The sequence below is a fragment of the Pocillopora verrucosa genome, chromosome 14 (genome assembly GCF_036669915.1).
Source record: "Pocillopora verrucosa isolate sample1 chromosome 14, ASM3666991v2, whole genome shotgun sequence".
In the NCBI taxonomy this organism is placed as follows: domain Eukaryota; kingdom Metazoa; phylum Cnidaria; class Anthozoa; order Scleractinia; family Pocilloporidae; genus Pocillopora; species Pocillopora verrucosa.
The window spans coordinates 8,905,269-8,923,193 of NC_089325.1; the positions used below are offsets into that span (position 1 = coordinate 8,905,269).

Consider the following 17,925-nt stretch of genomic DNA (forward strand, 5'->3'; position numbering starts at 1 on the left):
ATTCATCTCCCTCTGATTACAGATTTTAAGCGGAAGAAATTGGGTTAAGTCGGTCTGATTATTTTTTGTTTTGATCTTTCACCATAGAGTTTTTGAATAAAACAATTTACTTCAGCGCTCTGATATGAGAGTATGGTATCATATCGTTTAACTAAATACTTACAGGCTATCCTTTACCAACTGAACACACACACAGACTCGCACCCCCAAGAAAACACTGGCACAGGAAAATGAAGAAGAGCGGGTGATTTTTTTCCAAACTAGTTCACTGATCCTCTCCGACTAAGTGCCTGTGACAGGCTAGCTCCCAGTACCCCACACTCAAGTCCCTGAGTATTTATCCCTTAAGGGATATACTGACTGAATCTCGTATGGCTCGGTGTTTGCTAGTCATTAAAAACAAGAAAAAAAAAGTTTTGGTATTAACGGTAAATTAGCACAAGTAGTAGCGATCGCTAGAGGCCCAGGTTAGTGCCATTTTTGCGGTGTGCCTGGAAGAAAAATTCTGCACTTTTAAGTTCTCAACAATTTTTTAAAAGTTTAAGCCAGACACGCTTTCCAAAATCAATTTCTATGTCGAAGTAAATTCACAGCGATTGCTTTCACTTTAACCTAAATCTTCGTTATTCCAACGACGTGCAACTGGGGGCTTATTTTGTTGGACCTGTGTACACATCAACTCCATGGCAATATATAAAGGGGTAAGTTTCTAAAGAAACTGTGGTGCTGCGTCGGTGGGAGAGTATAGCAGGTAATTTAGTGTTAACAACTGGGTTGAAAACGTAAATTAGCCACCGTAAAGGGTAAAAAAGCTGACGTTTCGAGCGTTAGCCCTTCGTCAGAGCGATTAGAAGACAATAAACTGGACCGTCTGAGCTCGACAATACGACAGTAGACAAAACAAATCGTTTGTTTTCGAAATAAGGGCTTTAATTTTATTTACAAATTATAAGAAGCTAATAAGCACACAAACGTTGTGAAAAGTGCACACATTTATTGGTACACAAGTACGTTTGAACAAATATATATGCATTGTAAGAATGTGCGCTTTATACAGTGCCTCTTGACTGAAGACGTTCAAAAAACTCTAAAACTAAAATTCCTTGGAGTGCTCTATCTCTCTGACTTTGGTCAAGGGATCGAGCCCTTATAAGCTGATATTTATCAGCTTAACAGCTATACAAATTAATTATATAATAATGGTACGAATGGTAGAAAATTTCGTCATCTCGATTCTCACTGCGATAAAACTACGTATAAAGTTTGCTCCATAAAGTACATTTCATCTCTTCTCTTTCCTTACTTTAAAATTCTTTTCTCTTTTTTTTTCCCCAACGGATTTGTTGGTTTTCTTTCTTTTATTATAAATTTTCGACATACTTGGTCAACTGATCTTGTGGCGTGAGTGGTGAATCTTCCTGACCAATTGACAGGTCTGGATCCGTGGAAGTCTGAAGCGGGGGAAGTGGCATTCGAGAGTACAGCGGTTTGTCTAAAAGTTGGTTATCCATCTGGGATGTGGCGGCCTGATGCGGCGAGGGCGCAGGCCGTGGAGACGTTAGAGTAGACTGCTGTGGATGTGGGGACATGGTGGGCTGTTGCCGTGGTGATGCCCCTGTCGGATGAGGTTGCGGAGACATGACTGGTCGCGGTGACTGAGAGGGATGAATACCTTGCTGCGGTGACATTGGGTTCGCTGACTGTGGAGACATTAAATGCGCCGCAAATGGCGTCTGTTTAGTCTGGAAGTGTTGCGGCAACGACGCCTGTGGTTGACCATTGTGCGGATGCATCATACCTGCCTGTGAATTAGTCAACTGATTTTGCACTTGGCCTCTCCTCAATGCGTTCATTTGCGAGAAAGGAGGCAGTTGAGGTTGTTGAAACATGTTCTGCTGCTGCTGCTGCTGCTGTTGTTGTTGCTGTTGAATATGTTGCTGTTGTTGCTGTTGAAACATTCTTAAAAACTGCTGTTGACTAACACTGGGCTGTGAAGCAACTGGCATTTGTTGCATGGGGTTCTGCATGGAATGCTGCATATTCTGTGGTACAGCATTTGGCATACCTTGATGTATTCCTTGTGGCATTGGATTTTGCATCCCTTGTTGCAAGTTTTGCTGCATACTGGCCATTCCTTGAGCCATATTTTGCTGAATTGTTTGTTGCTGAATGCCAGCTTGTAAGTTGTGCGGCATATTTTGTTGCATATTAGGTTGCATAGTTTGTTGCAAGCCTTGTGACATTCCTTGCTGGATTCCTTGTTGGATTCCTTGCTGCATCCCTTGCTGCATTCCTGGAGGTATACCTTGTTGCTGCTGCTGTTGTTGCTGCTGATGCTGTTGTTGTTGCTGTTGCCGTTGTTTTAAGAATGCCGCCATAAGTTGTGGATGTTGTTTAAGGATGCTTAGTACTTTAGCCTGCTGCTGGGGAGTAGTTGGACCCTTCAGCGTATACAACAGCTGCTGTAGAGAAGCAGGCACACCCATGTTGGGTCGGTTCTGTTGAGATCCAACTGAGGCCATCCCTTGCTGTCCTGGCATTTGAGGATACTGTTGTTGTCCACCTGGCATCATGGCGTTGGGGTGGTTCATCTGCTGCTGTTGTTGTTGTTGTTGCTGTTGTTGATGATGTTTGGCGTACCACTCTAACGTAGGAGTGTTTGGTTGGACAGGTGCTCCGGATGAAGGTTGCATTGACTGACCCATTGATTGTTGCATAGGTTGAGGTATGTTTATGGCCGGTTGAAGGCCCTGCCCTATACCTTGCTGCATCAGAGCAGGGTTCTGCGGTCTCATCATAGTTGGTGGTGCCATTGGTCCAGATGGAGATGTCATATTAGGAGGCTGCTGCTGTTGGAATACTTGCTGAGGATGTGGAACATTGCGACCCTGTATACCAATCTGCACACTGTTACTCACAGCTTGCATTGTAGCAACTTGCGCAATTTTTTGTGCTGCCTCAACTGCACGCGGAGGAGGGCCACTAATAACAGGTTTCTGAGGCATGACAGGTGGTTGGTAAGGAGGGGGCTGCTGCTGGGGAGGTTGCAAAGCTGGATGAGACTGTCCCATAGTTCCAGGGCTGGTAATGCCTTGTTGCATTGTCTGGCTTGGCATGGGAGGTGGATGCTGCATTCCCTGTCGCTGCATCGCAGCCACTCGCCTGCGAAGAGTCTGGGATTGTGCAAATCTTTGCTGTGTTTGTTGTTGTCTAAGCTTTAGTTTTATGTGTCGGCAGAATGGTACCACACAATCTCTCTCTATGCAGTGCTTTGCATGATAACAACACAAATGAATGAGCTCTTGACAAATGCGACATCCTCCACCAGTTTTGCGCTTGCACGTCTTCGTATGCTCCACAACACGCTTCATCTTAGCACAACTTGTCAGTTGGCAATTCAGCTCTCTGCAGTGAGTGGCATGTACCAGGCTCTGTATACAGCGCTGTATCTTCAATCGCCGTTCTTCCTGCGCACTGAGTTGCGGTCGTTCCTTGTCGTCACCTTGCCCTTGTTGTTGATCTATATCCAGGTCGAATCCCAGCTTCTCCATTTTGTGTTCATGTCCTTTATCGGTGTAGCAAGGTAGACACAGATCGTAATCCTACAAAAAAATAATAAAGTAAATATTGTTAGGGCTTCGCTGACGAATGAAAAGTGTAACGAGGAATCATGCTAGATAAAACATCCTTTCCAAACTAAGACCAGCTTCTCTCAAACTGGTGAAATGCAAAGTCATTTTCTAATGCTCTGCATGAGGAAATACCATATCAGTAACCTGTACAGTATGATACTGAATTTGCAATGAGCACATGTGGACTGAATGACAACTTTTAGCCGTCTCTGATCAAAGAAGATGGAGGTAAGTTACTTCCGCTCTTAATAGCAAAACAATACTAGGGAAATTATCACTTTGTGTACCTCGCATTCATTGCAGTGATATCTGGTTTCCACAGGCCTCTTACAAATGTTGCAAGTGTAAACAAATCGATCCCCTCCCTGATTGTGAAGTTCGACCAGCATGGCCATAGTGGAAAAAACTGCACGGCGCAATGACGAAAATTCGTAGTGCTTCTCACGGGCCAGCGTCAAAAAGGCATCTCGGCCATCCATGATGTCACAGTTCATCAGCTGGTCGGGGTCACTTGTTTCCGGAGTCTTACGACCATTCAGTCGGATGACAAAAAATACCTGTGAAGAGGATAACGTTTTAAATGAATTACAACTTGCTTAAAGTGTCCCGTTTTTGACAAAAGACGCTTGGAGACAGGATTACTGGAATAATTTCAAGAATAAGAGGGGGCCGTAGGAATCCGGATTAAAGTTTGACAGGGAGGTGGTAGGTGCTAAATATGAATTGAAATAATAATAAAATAAAAACACACGATGGTTTATGTTACCTCTCTGTGCTTCTCCATGGTGTTGTACAATCTCTGTGACAAGTCACATAGACCCATGACAGGACCATTAGTTTTCTTTGGGTTCTTACGATTACTTGCTTTACTCTTGGTTCCTTTCTTGTTGTTACTTCGCTTGTTGTTCCCTTTATTCTTGCTGCCCGGAGTTCCCTAAAAGTTTTTTTTTGAAATGCAAAAAGTGTGATTTGGTTAGTTTGGCTGTAAAAGGTAAATCTCCCCTCTCTCACTTACCTAAATCATAACGAGGAATGAAAATTACCTTTTGCCTCAACAAACAAATTATCGCGCAAGACTAGAGAATAATAATTATTTAAATACCCCAACGACAATTATTGTCGTTGGGGTATTTAAATTGTAATGCATTACTCTACAACAAACAGTTAAAAGACTTCAGTCATTATAGAGCTGCCAGCATGTTAAACAAATTAAACCAGGAAGTACCTCATTGCCAGCAGTGTCAGCAGCAGCAGCTGCGGCCGCCGTCTTTCTCTCTTCCTCCTCCTGATCAAGCTCTTTGATGCTGTCTTCCAATGCGTTTGGCCAAAAGTCTCCATCAAAGTAGGGCAACTCTTTTGCTGTTGTCAAGTTATCATCAGTGGCTTGCTTTAATATGTCCTGTTACAGGGATAATATATTTCATGATTAATGTAGGTGTTTGGGAATCCAATGTGTAGTGAAGAAATTGTTCACCAGAGAATTGGAAATATGTTTCTATTTTCTAATTCAACAGCTAGGTTAAAAGGAAATTTTCCCAAACTGCCTGTTGTCCCCCTGTCTGTCTATCAAAAGGTTACTGCAAAGTAAGTCTTTTTATTACCTTGTACTCAATGACAACACGGTCTCTGATGGCTTTGTCAAGCATCTTTTTGTACCAATCAACCAGTCGCTTGTGTTTGGGAATCTTCTGTTCAACAGGGTGGCAGTGAAAAATGTAGTCATCCCCTTCACTGGGTGGACATGCCCATATATGTGCAATCTGATACCTAAAAAATTAAACTTACTGTCAAAACTTTTGTTTTTTTTTTTTACAGATTCAATTTAACTATGACAACTCCTTTGGTTAAAAAAATCTGACTACTTACCAACTATCTACCTACAAACAGTTTTCCTCAATACTATCTCAACAACCCTAAGTCTTAATAGAGTTAAGATGAAAATATTACAACTGGTGAAACTGAAGTTGCCTTACAGTTTGCAAACACAAATGGGTTATTCCTTAACTTCACTCAAAATCTACATAATTATTTATTTCTGCAAAATATGAACTACTATAATCGAAATACAATGCACTATACCCTAGGTGTCCCACATGTTCTAGGTAACCAATGAGGATCTCATGGTAGACAGATGTGCGCAGGTGCCGTGGCTGAAAGAAGTGAACACTGTCCAAGTATGAGATGTACACACGTCGTGTGTTTGGCAATGCACACTCAGAGCCATACTCTTGCACATGCATGCCAAAGAAGCAAACATCCACACCATCAATCTCTTCAAAGGCAAACATGGCTTTAGCACGGTATGGAAATGACCCAGGAAAACTACCTTCATCATATCTATCAAAACCAATAAAAAGATAATAGTTAGAGATCACAAAAAATCATCTCTTCTTGATGGCTGTTATGACATCTATGATTCCAAACTGTAAAGCTCACACATTAATAAGATTTCCCTGTGAAGACATCACAAATACTACAAACAAGTACATAATCGTTAATCAATATTACAAACCTTGCTCTCATTCCTGGCTTTACTTCCACCTGTTTGTCAACTGATGACACAACTCGAATTGTCACATTTCCTGGATAGTTTTCTTTCAATAAGAAGTTGTTAACTCTCTTTTCAATCAAATCACCAAGTCTAGTTGTGGGGAGCTCTAAAGAAGAAAATAATTAGGAAGAAACAGACTTCAGTTTTGCTAAATGATAACTGACACTCCAACTAAAAGCTAAAACCTTAACCACATGTAACAAACAGGGGTACTTTACAACAAACTTACTTTTTGCAGTGAACCTGTTTTCCTTCCTCTTCATACCTCTCTTCAGCAAACATGCATCACATTGATAACTGGAAAATTAATAGTTAACATATAAGACATCAAACTTTGTCATACATGATGTCAAGTGAGGCATCACTAAAGCTAAGGACTACCAGTGGGTTGAAAGAATATTCTTGGGAAGGATGAAAATATGCTCTTACAGCTATTAGTTAGGATATATATATGTGAGAGATAGTGATGACATCTCAAGCCAAATATTGTTTGGTCTTCATCCTAATTTATCTTAAAATTGGACTGATAATGTAGAAACAATTACGATCTGACAGGATTCAAACACATTTATGCTTACCCATTTGGCCAAATAAACTCATGGTGGCGAACACAGATCTGATGAACCTTTCTGCCACAGTCAATGCAATCAACAAATCTACATAACAAAGATTCACCTTAGTTCATAAACTTGCATCAAACGTCATGCCATTTGAGAAAAACCAGTTAGCTTGCATAAAATTTCCTGGGAAATAAAGTAAATACCACAGCTAACAATCAGGGTACTTACGGCTCCATGTCGAGGTGATCATTCTTGGTTTTTGAGAAATTGCCTTTGGGCACCGTGCTGTAACACAGAAAACAAAGGTCATTTAAAATTGTAGTAAGTATAACAGCTGATAATGTGTTTGCTGTTTTCAAACCGAACAGATAAAGAATCATGACCCTTTAAAATACACCTCCTGCACTGTCACTTTGAGAAGGTTGGAAGAAGTTCAACAAAATTGTTTTAATTCCACCATATGTAACAAGATAAGACAACCAGCATCCAACCTTTGCATCAGTGTAGGGTCATCCCCAAGGTTGACAGCTTCACCAGGAATCTCATCAAAGCATCGTTCGCAGTAGTGGAAGCTGTAAAAAAAAAATCACAACAATGATATCTTGGCTCAACAATCCCCTTAACAAATCAGGGTTTATTACAGTTAGAATGTAACATTTTTGAGTTGAAGGGGCTCACACATGGGCTCTGTACATGTGTGGTTCACAAATTTTATGTGCTGACTCTACTGCCTGCTATGTCAGTGAAACCTATCAGCATTTATCCACACATCTGTAAGAGCTCTTGGTCAGTGATAAAAACTCTCACATTTTCAGACATTTACAAAATTCTCCACAGTGTTGTACTCTATGTTTTGATGAGTGTTTTAGCATCTTCATGCTTCCACAACACTCCAACTCTAAATCAAAGAAGCTATTCACATTCAATGGAAGCAACCTACACTTAATCATCAACTTTAGCATGTTAATTGAAAACTTTCCTTGTAATTGCATACACTGTGTTGTTTCTATTGTTTGTTTCATCCAATGAGCATTTTGTTATACACTTTAAATTCAACGTTGTACTTGGTATAAATCAGAACTGACAATGAGAGAAGAACTGTTAAAACATGTTTTTAAAAAATGTTGTATATTTTCTTAAATTCATGACATATCTGCTGCTATGCAGACATTTTGGCTAAGGTATAAGTACATGAATTCTAAATTCAAGAGCAAATCCTAAGACCATAATGATGTGAGTAAATATGCTTTTAGTACCTTTTTGATCCAAAATCTGATCATAAGCTGTGCTCAGTGCCATAGGTTCCCTTAAATACCCGCTTTAAATTTAAATGTCATATCAGAGAAGATGTACAGCCAGTATTTTTTTAAATTGAAAAAGGTACTTAATATAATGACAAGAGATGTTAGTGTGGAACAATATTCTCATTCTCACAATCAAAGTGAAGTTTGTCATTAAAGTAAGCTACCTTACCGATTTTGATATGTCCAGTAGGTAGCGTCCCGTGGAATTGTACACAAATGCTTTCCATAACAACACAGAACTTGTGGGTGAAATATATACTGGAAAAGGGATAATAAAGGAAAAGATTAATGGAGAGAAGGACAAGTAAACAGAGAGAAGAACGACTAATCAAGGGAATCAAGTTAAAGTAAGTTGTCCTGCTGCACCTGTAATCCATTGTTCAATGTATTTACCTTTCTTCCACAGCAATATCCTAACTTTTCCATAACAGGATCAATTTCTTGTTCAAAAACTTCTGACAACTAAGTAAACAATTCCAAGGTAAGCAAACACCCAAACAACAAGATTAGAATATTTATTGATCCAAAAGTGTACCAAATCACGAGACAGACTCTTCAAACTGAAATAGTACATCACTGGCAAACAAAAGCTTGTACATTTACCTTTGTACAATATTTATACACTCTTGAAGTTTTTCTGTTATACAACCAAGCATTATCAAACATCAACCAGACATCATCACAGTACTGCAGAAGACAAAGTAAAGACACTGATCAGTGAAACAACATATTAGTGATTGCTCTTAGAAGATTAGATCTAATGCAGTGTTCCAAGATACATCATGAACATCTTGTTCCATGGAACCTATTCTTTGGCGAAACCTTCATCATACAACACCTTCATTCAGGGGACAAAAACAGAGAGAAGACCTCTCTCTGCCAGGAGGAGAGACTTTTCCTGGGTTCCTACACTTGCTTTTAACTTTCAATCAGAGGTCACCTTAAGCACTCACAACATGAAATGCACTCATTGTACTCCACTTTGTGACTGCTAGTAGCAATTAAATCCATGTCCAGTACTTGTGTGAATTAAACACAAAATGTCACAAAGAAGTTAATTATGTTTTCTTCATATGTCGTCTGGCTGTTTGAAATAACAACCCCCATCAATTCCCAACAAGAAAAATGAGAAGTTTTTTTTTAAATTATTAGTTGTTTAACATAGATGCCAACCCAACATCTACTCAGAAAACAGCTCTTATCAGGTGGGCACCTGTCCCTTGTCCCAGGTACATTCTGTGATAAAAACAAGTTGATCATTTAAACCCATACAAACCTCCCAGGGGTTATTGTACTGCCCAGCATCCAGTTTTCGTTTAATTGTAGAGAGATCCATGGGATTTCTCACTATTTCAAAGTAATCCTGAAAAAACAAACAAAAAATTTGATTAGAAGAAAGCTTTTTGACTATAACAACCATTTCTTTCACACCTTTATTCAAAGATAACCCTAACCCTAAAAAGTAATCATCACTGAGAGTACAAATCAAGAAGCTTCAACTTTCCACTTTAACTGAACAACTGAAACTAGAACAAGAAATCAAACAAACTGTCATAAACTAACCAAACAACCCAACAGTTTTGGGTCCACAGGCTGTCTGAATGGAAGAGAGTCTGGCTCTTGTTTATACAACTTCTCTAAAGTGGGCATAAGTGCAATCCGTAACTCCTCTGGGAGGAAAACTGAAAGAGAAGCAATTCAAAAAAGAGAAATTAGCCAACAGACCTTTTCCACAATCCAAAGCTCAAAGGACAACCTTTTCATTTACAGACACCTGAGATTAATATAAATTTCTAAATTAACCTACTTAACATCTTTGAGAGAATTCTTAAGTTTCCTTAACTATTATCCAACCTTGTCCCAGGTGAATCTGCTTCAGAGCCTTTAAATCATAAGTTCTCAGACACCAGGAAATCAAGAAGCTACATGTGCCATTGAAAAAAGCTTTTCAAGCTTTACTTAGGAACCAACCTCCACTTAACTTATTTCTGATGTAGATATATAGGCAATTGGAACAATATTTTTTTTTTCTTTTGTGAATTGTTTGTAACAGAAATGAGACTCTGAGGAGGTCACTTAACTCCTAGTAAATTCTCTCTTTTGATCAAATACATAATGCTTTGTTTAGTTCATCATCAACCCCCCTAATATTCAAACCATTTTTATAGCTGAGAGACTCTGTTGTAGATTTTAAAAAAATTGACTTTTTTTAATTATGAAATTTTGGGAGGAAGAGTTTGAAATAGGAGTTCAATTCTTCACTGGGATAAGCCATAGGAAGTTTTTTCTTCTTCAGTAAAGTTGTTATATAAATTGACAAACAATGTAACAAGATAGAATACTCAAGGAAGGTGACACAAGATTATAACCTTTCTTAAGGGGGTATCTTGTTGTTCCAGGGGCAGGTATTGATGAGGATGATGTGGATAATGAGGAGTTTCCAGGAGTTGGTATAGACTGAGTTGAACATGTCGACCCTCCTTGTTGGGGCTCTTGCTTTATTTGAGGTGTAGAAGAACCTTTTTGGGGAACTGAGGTTGAAGTTGCAGAGCTTGGGGTGATATCTTGATGCTGAAATTACAGTAAAACAATATCATTTTTGTCCAAATTTATTTTAAGATCCTTGATAAGGCATGTTGATTGGATAGAATATGGACAGAAGCATTGGTGTGCAGGGAAACTTAAACATTTCTGATCATGCTATCCTTTGTCTCTATATGTTGTACTTAAATTTGTTTCACTGTCTTCTTCTATCTCACAAAATCAAAGATTACTCTTTAAAGACCAAATAAGAAAACTGAACTTGAACTTCATATGGGAAAACATCAAAACATATAATACCCTAATGGCATAACAGTCATGGTTAAAGGATTGCTTTACAGTCTCGTGTTTTCCTGAAGGTTTTTTTGGCAGGAATAAGAAAAATACTACCTTTCCCATCTGTGAATTTGCAGCCGGCGGAGATGCAGGCTCTGTCTTTACTTTAACCATCTGAGACTGAGCATTAGGAGCACATAATCCATTGTCTGTTGCAGAACTATATCCACTAGAACTTCCAGCACCAGCTTGAGATACAGGTGACTGAGCCTGAGTTGTAACTACCAAGTTTTTCCCACTTTCACGAGGTGGATTTTTTCCCTGTGACTGATTAGTAGTCATCATTTGCCCTGATGGAGACATCTGATTTTTAACTTGTTGTTTTGGAAGTGGGACTGTGGACTGCTGTGATGTTTGTGCTTGTTGTGTAGCAGAAACTTGACTTGCTATTTGAAGATGAGGTGACAAAGTGCCTTGTAGAGGTGGCGATGTCATGGGTGGAGCTTGGGGAGAAGAGTTTTGAGATTGTCCAAGTGCATCAAACTTTTGATGTACAGCTGCCACTGCCGCAGCCTGTGCCTGTGCAGCAGCTGCTGCAACTGAGGGAATTTGGGGAACTCCAAGGTCTCCATTTAGTTGAGGAAATGCAACTGAAAGGGCAAACAAAAATATTTAGTTTCTTATGTTGAGAAATCATAATGTACAGTAAACCCTTAGCAGCTCACTTACGTTGTGATGGAGTCATGCCTCCTCTCATTTGCTGATTTATTCTTCTTTGTCGTTTCTCTTCCAGCTCTTTTTGAATCTTGTATATTTTCTCTGCTAATAAGTGGTAATATTCCTCCTACAAGATACATCAAGTTTAACAAGAATGTTGATTAAGCATTTCTCTCCATCCTTTCTAACAGTTGCACAAAACAGTTTGTTAAAAGAAATTGTTGGGTGAAATAACATGATGAAGATGAGAAAAGAACAAATCTAAAAAAAATCGAACAACTTCAGCTCACAACTTACTCTGCTATTTGCCGTGTCATACATATCACCCTCTACTTTCCTTGCATATGAAACAAGGTTCCCCATTCTCCGATCTCTAAGAGCAGCTGGATCATGCACTGGAGTTGGAAAGATGGCAGTGACCCTGCAATACAAAATTTCAGCCCAGAACTTTACTCAGATGCATCTTCCTTAACCATCAAATGTTAACTTCAAAAGTTAGATTCTTTATGCTTAAACTCTCTCGAAAAACTTGATATAAATTGAATAATCAACAGAGCTTAAGAAATTGATTGCTTAAACTCAATTAGGATACATGACTTACAGTTTGTGTACAAGATGATTCCTGAGATCTGGCGTAACATGCTGATGCCACTCTTTAGGACCCCGATTACCACTTGCTGTTGTGCTAAAGAGAGAATTGACAGACATTGCTTTTTTCAATACAGATGATTAAAATTTTGTGGACGAAAGATTACTGAGCACAGATCAAATCAAGCAAAACAAACTTACTGCCACATTCAACTCTGATAACTCTTACCTTGTCGCTGTGGCTGATGTTTCACCAAATGATCTGTTATCCGCTGTCAATTGCATTGAGGGATCTGATCTCAGGAGATTTGTATTTGCTATAAATAAATTATATTAAGGTTTTCCTGGTCACTCTCCTTTGATAAAAATATAAGCAATTTCAGGCCGTGAAATTGCGCCTAATACAGTCGCCAATGCAACTAAATTTTTCACTTTGGCGACCAAATCCTGAAAGTTAGTCACCAAATTGGTGACTAGAACGTTTCATCATAACCTTACCAAGAGATATAGTGAATTAAAAAAATTTGCAAAGATAAATCCGCGGCAAACTTCCTTGTTAAGTTTGTTTCCAAAACGTAACACATGCATCTCGATCAATAACTAGACGCCATCTTGGATTTAGATGAGCCTGAATGTTGTATATCATCCATCCTAGTGTCCACTCTGTAGCACGTTAAAGATCTTTTCCCTAACTTAATTTTAGAGGGTCTATCTTGAACGCTGACAGCGTAAAGAAAGATTTTGTTTGTCTTTGAAAATGGCGACCAACTTTTTGAGAATTGGCTACCACTTTGAAGAATTTAGGAGCCAAGTGGCTATCAGAAAAAAAAGTTAATTTCATGCCCTGAATTTTGGTTGTAACATCAGATACATGTACATGTCATTCCTCCATTTTTTTGTTGAGGGATGAAAAGTTCCTTCAATTTCTACAATACACACAATGAAATTCCCCCTTGTAAAAAGGACTTTACATAATCAAATAGCTATAATGTTAAAACAGCGCTTGCTTAAAACACAGAACCATCACAATCACCAGGATAGAAAGGAAAACAACTTTGAAGCCTTTCCTTACCAGTATATGGCTGTAACCGTGGTTCTCCATTTGTTGCCAAAGTAATACCAAGAGCTTCATATGCCCTTTCAATACCTTGGACACTTCCTTGAACTTTGAAGAAAGGGAAAAAAAAAAAAGAAACTACTGGTTACAGCAACACACCTTAAATTTTGAGAGATACTAACATAAACTTGATAAAGGAAAAAATAAAGAATTAACATGAAAGACTTTGCACGTAAATTAGAGATGACATCCATTAATGGAATAAATGGCAATGAAGTGAATAAAATTAATTAACTGTCTAATACCTCGATTTCTGTTATCTGATGCATGCTTCAAAGGGAGGCAGACTGGGCAGTCCCGTCTCATGCAGTTTTTCCAGTGTGAAATAATTTGTCTTGAAGAAGCACAATGGGCAACTGAAACATAAAAATGAGATCAGGCACAACAACTTGATATATACATGCCTACACAAAATTCCTGTCACAAGACAGGTCATTTGCTCACATGGTTAAAATAAATTTGGTACTCATATGGTGAAACAGACTAACTTGAAATCAGTCAGCTGAATTTTAATTTAATGCAGAATTATCCAGCCTTTCAGGCAACCACCCTAATTTTTCCCATAGTTTCCTTCTGTAACTATTACCTCTGTAGCATGGGGAATACAAACAAAGTAGACTTTTCCAGTTTTAGCCTGCTTGGTTAGTTCTTATAACCAGAGAGCGTGGATAGAACTTATATGTCTTAAATTCACATGGTTCTATAGTTCCATTTAACATAACACACTTTACAGCCTCCAAAGAGTCATAACCAGAATTATACAATTGATCAAAAGCTTAATTCTCTCATGATTTGACATAACTTTTCCAAAATTAATAATATTTTCTGCCATCAGAAACCCATGGTCATAGTGTCCAACCAAGCAAAGCTGTTTCATAGTAAAACCTGAAATTCACCAGACATTTTTCCAAGGACCAACTGTTATTTGCAGGCTAGAACATGCTCACAAATTTCAGAACTTGAACTTACACTATTCAATGTTCAAAAAATGTTTCCTTAAGATATATTTATAGTCCTAAAATTTAAAAAAAATCATAATAGTTTCAGTTTGTCACATCACTCAAAGGTTTTCCCAAACCTTGACATGTTTTTCCAGCAGTACATGTTGTCATGTGGTTCAAGACATTCTTCATAGTTCGACAGTGAGGTAAGTTGCAGGGTTTCACAGCTCCATTTTGGGCCTGTTGCTCTCGACGTTGGCATTTGTGTGCATGAAGCAGAAGTACTAGTTGTTGTTGTATTAATCTTCGTTTCTCAGGGTCTGCTGTTGGAGGCTGAGCTAATCCTGATGCCTGCTGGAAAGAAAAGAAAAGTGTATAGCAATTGATTAAAAACATCAATAAAGTAAACATTGTCATCACAAAGCTAAGTGGTTTACAATGTTATGACCAATGTCTAAGACATTATTCTAATGAAAATAATGAGAAAAAGTTATTATGATTAGGTTGGCAAATGTTGGAAAGAGTGTAATAATTGTGATTAATAATTCTGCAAAAAGACAGCCTCAGTTACAAAATCAAATATTTAATGGGAAACTTGAACTCAAGTAATAACCACTAGATGTAAACTTTTACAGACAACTTAACGCATTTCAAGTGATCACAATAACCTTACAACTTCTAATATAGCTTCACTTAGGGTTATCCTGTCAGTTCCTTAGCCTCCTGAGAATAACCAAAGACTTTAAAAGCAGAAAGCAGCACTTAAAAAAGTAAAAGATTTTCCTTATAACTTTGTGCATGTTGAGTACACAAGACATTTCCATGGTTTCAGTCCACTCACTTTACAATAAATTTTCCATGTATTAATTTTGATCGGGCAGTTAATTGCCATTTGTTAACTCATAACATAACTTTCCCAGACATTTGTTACAATAATAACCAAACAATAAGAATACTAAGTAGACATCATATTCCTGCATGAGGTCAGTCTATCATTCAGACAGGTTGTATACTATGAAGCAGTTAAAAGAGAAAACTATCTCTATTTTATTATCTCAAACTGACAGAACAAATAGTAAAAGATTTATAGGGTAAACAAGACAGATAGCTGAAACAAAAATAAACTACAAAAGTTCATACTATTTGAAGTTACAGGATCAAAAATTAGGCCAAAATTTCAAAATGTAACAAATTAAAAATCTTATCAAAGCTGAATAAACTGATGTAGATTTGTGCAATACAACGACTTAAACTGTGTTCCTTTCACTCCCAACGTTTAAAGCAGCTTCAAAGAAGACGCTGTATGCTGCAATATACCATAATAATAACCAAAAAATTAACTGTAAGCCAAATACGATAAAAATACAGCTAATAACCGCACCAACAAATTTCGGAAAATAAAACGCATAACGTATTTCCATCCACAAAAAAAACATACAAAGGTGAAGCAAGGTTAGACAATACGAGAAGCTGTCAGGATAAGTTACCCTGATTAAAATACCACGACATGGAGAGTTCAGTGATGTTCAGGAATGGCTCATCAACAAAACAACAGGGAAAATCACTGCAATAGCCAAAGATCGACAATATTTTTCATTTTCCGTCTAGTTTTAGTGTAATGCCTTTTCATTTTCACGAATACAGCTCGAACTAAAGAAGGAGAAAACTAAATTCAAGATGACATTGGATTTAGCAGTAAGGAAAAGGACATCTACCGTTTGACAGCCACGAAATATCAATGCAGAAGCCAGCCACTACGTTTACATATGACTACGAAAAACTCAGTACTTACTTGGCCTAAAGATACTCTGGATTGATCTGGGCTTCCGTTCATACCAGAATGACTCACGAAATTATTCGCCAACTGTTCTTGTTGCAGCTGAGGTAACGGATTTTGAAAGGGATTGCTCCCGGAATTACTCGCGTTCATATTAGTAGTTCGAGAAAATGTCGCTCCGATTTCGTGCGCCACTGTATTCAAAGCGATCGATTGAGTCGCTGAGCTAGGCCCATTCATAGATCCCATCAAAGCGTTGTTGTTGGCAAGCATGTTCATATCGAGCGAATTATTACCATACTGGGCTGCAACTTGCAGTCTTGCATCCCTCGCCACCTTACTCTGCAATGCCGAGTTCACTGTTGACATCGGCAGAGACGATGACGGGGCAGGACTCAAACCAACACTTCCAAGATGGAGGTCATTGGATGAAGTGAGCGGTGTTGCAGGAGTAGGAGTCCCACTCGTACTGACCGGCATTTGAGGAGGAGACGACAAAGAATTGTTCACTGCCGGACTTTTAACCGATGTTAAAGTAGTCAACGATGGACTATCAGGACTAGATACGCTAACTGTCGAAGAGATGGCACTGGTGTTGAGCGTAGAGCTCGCGCCACTTGACAGGGGAACATTCGATTGAAGAATTTGCTGCAAACTCGAGGTAGCACTTGAAACATCAGCTGTTGTTTCACCATTAGTTAGACCATCAGAATTAGGAATCATTGCGGGTCCACCAAGTTCATCGGGTAAACTGGCATCCAGGTCTTCCATAAACTTCCAATTGAACTCTTTAAAGGGAAGACGGTAATTTAAATAAGTTAAAGGAACGGAACATAGACCTGGAGAACTCACTACAACTGCAAACTTAAAACGCTCACAAACACAGGAAAAAAATCAGTTGACATTATATTTACCAGCATTGTCGGTTGGTGTGTCTGGGGCTCCTATTTTCGGTCGCTTGTTCGGTGGTCCGTCTACCAGTTGCTCGGCCATTACTACTACAATACAAAAACCCACTACACGAAAACGACTTGTTGATCATACATAGTCATCGCCTTTAAAACGGCGAAGCGCCTTCGTCCCCTGAAAATAAATTCAATCAGTAGATTACTAATCTGACTAAGGAAAAGAATCTCTCCGATGGAATGAAGTCACAACGAGCCGTACTACAACAAAATTAACGCAGAAGTAAAAACAAAATCATGGCCGCTTACCATTGTCGTTCTCACAGCATTATGACAACGAACCGAACAAAACAGTATAAGACGGCTTTAAGATCCTTTGTAAGTGTCCTTCGATGAACGAATTATCTCCTCTCCTCCAGATGAATCTGATTTTTCCTGTCGTAAAGCTTCAACTAGTAATGAAAACTTGAAGTAAAATAGCGTTCCGAAAAGTTCCCTGTGTCAATGCCGTGAAGCGCAACAAGCGATGGCTCAACAGCGCGGGGGGGCCCAGCCCCACCATCATGCATTGCGGTCGTTAATCGCCATTAATTTTAATTTATGACAATCATCTTGGAGCCTGGAACCGAAGAAAACAATAGATAACCTCGCTTCGGTGTCCTTCGCACACCGTGTAGCACGCAACCGGAAGGAGTTGCATCACTCTTCAATCCCACTCACTGGAAGTAAGAGAATTTTTTTTCTCGCTTGTGAGGGGAAATAAATATTTGAAACTAGATGTCAGAAAAGAGGGCGTACTTCATAAAATTTGCTAAAAGTTGTTTACCCTATTTGACAAATTTATGAAAGCGTGAATTATTTTCTTGAAAAAAAGAAAGCGGCTTATACTTTCCAGAGTAATGTGACCATACTTTCCTTGACGGGATGGTTACATGTCAATTTACTTACTTGCATGTCGGCTTTTGGGATTCCAAAACAATACGCGATTATCTTTCCTATAATGGAACGAATAAAAA

General features: G+C 38.8%; 1 protein-coding gene across 2 annotated transcripts; it reads right to left on the reverse strand.

The window, feature by feature from the left end:
* Positions 1 to 974: 974 nt before the first annotated feature.
* On the reverse strand, positions 975 to 17,436 carry LOC131777713 (CREB-binding protein). 2 transcript variants are annotated; one of them, XM_059094035.2, is made up of 28 exons: positions 17,219 to 17,436; positions 16,919 to 17,087; positions 16,020 to 16,792; positions 14,365 to 14,578; positions 13,532 to 13,642; positions 13,242 to 13,334; positions 12,399 to 12,486; positions 12,183 to 12,266; positions 11,879 to 12,002; positions 11,594 to 11,708; positions 10,979 to 11,514; positions 10,417 to 10,618; positions 9,611 to 9,729; positions 9,324 to 9,410; positions 8,651 to 8,734; positions 8,441 to 8,509; positions 8,217 to 8,305; positions 7,235 to 7,315; positions 6,972 to 7,028; positions 6,762 to 6,839; positions 6,413 to 6,480; positions 6,145 to 6,289; positions 5,712 to 5,969; positions 5,234 to 5,399; positions 4,858 to 5,031; positions 4,399 to 4,566; positions 3,920 to 4,189; positions 975 to 3,602 (listed from the first exon to the last, which is right to left on the reverse strand). In XM_059094035.2, exons 2-28 carry the CDS (start codon positions 16,995 to 16,997, stop codon positions 1,362 to 1,364), a joined length of 6,573 nt encoding a protein of 2,190 aa, XP_058950018.2. In that variant the 5' UTR covers positions 16,998 to 17,087; positions 17,219 to 17,436; the 3' UTR covers positions 975 to 1,361. The 2 variants fall into 2 exon arrangements, with proteins under 2 accessions (XP_058950018.2, XP_058950017.2); XM_059094034.2 differs by having other exon boundaries at positions 14,365 to 14,581.
* Between the last annotated feature and the right edge of the window lie 489 nt (positions 17,437 to 17,925).

What these genes read in the sequence shown, in the direction of transcription:
- LOC131777713 (XM_059094034.2), bottom strand. Translation starts at nt 16,997, where the DNA reads ATGGCCGAGCAACTGGTAGACGGACCACCGAACAAGCGACCGAAAATA. An exon ending in AGTACAATAACCCCTGGGAG is followed by an intron (nt 8,735 to 9,323) that starts GTTTGTATGGGT and finishes TGTCTTCTGCAG; the next exon opens with TACTGTGATGATGTCTGGTT. An exon ending in CCATGGAGAAGCACAGAGAG is followed by an intron (nt 4,190 to 4,398) that starts GTAACATAAACC and finishes TCCTCTTCACAG; the next exon opens with GTATTTTTTGTCATCCGACT.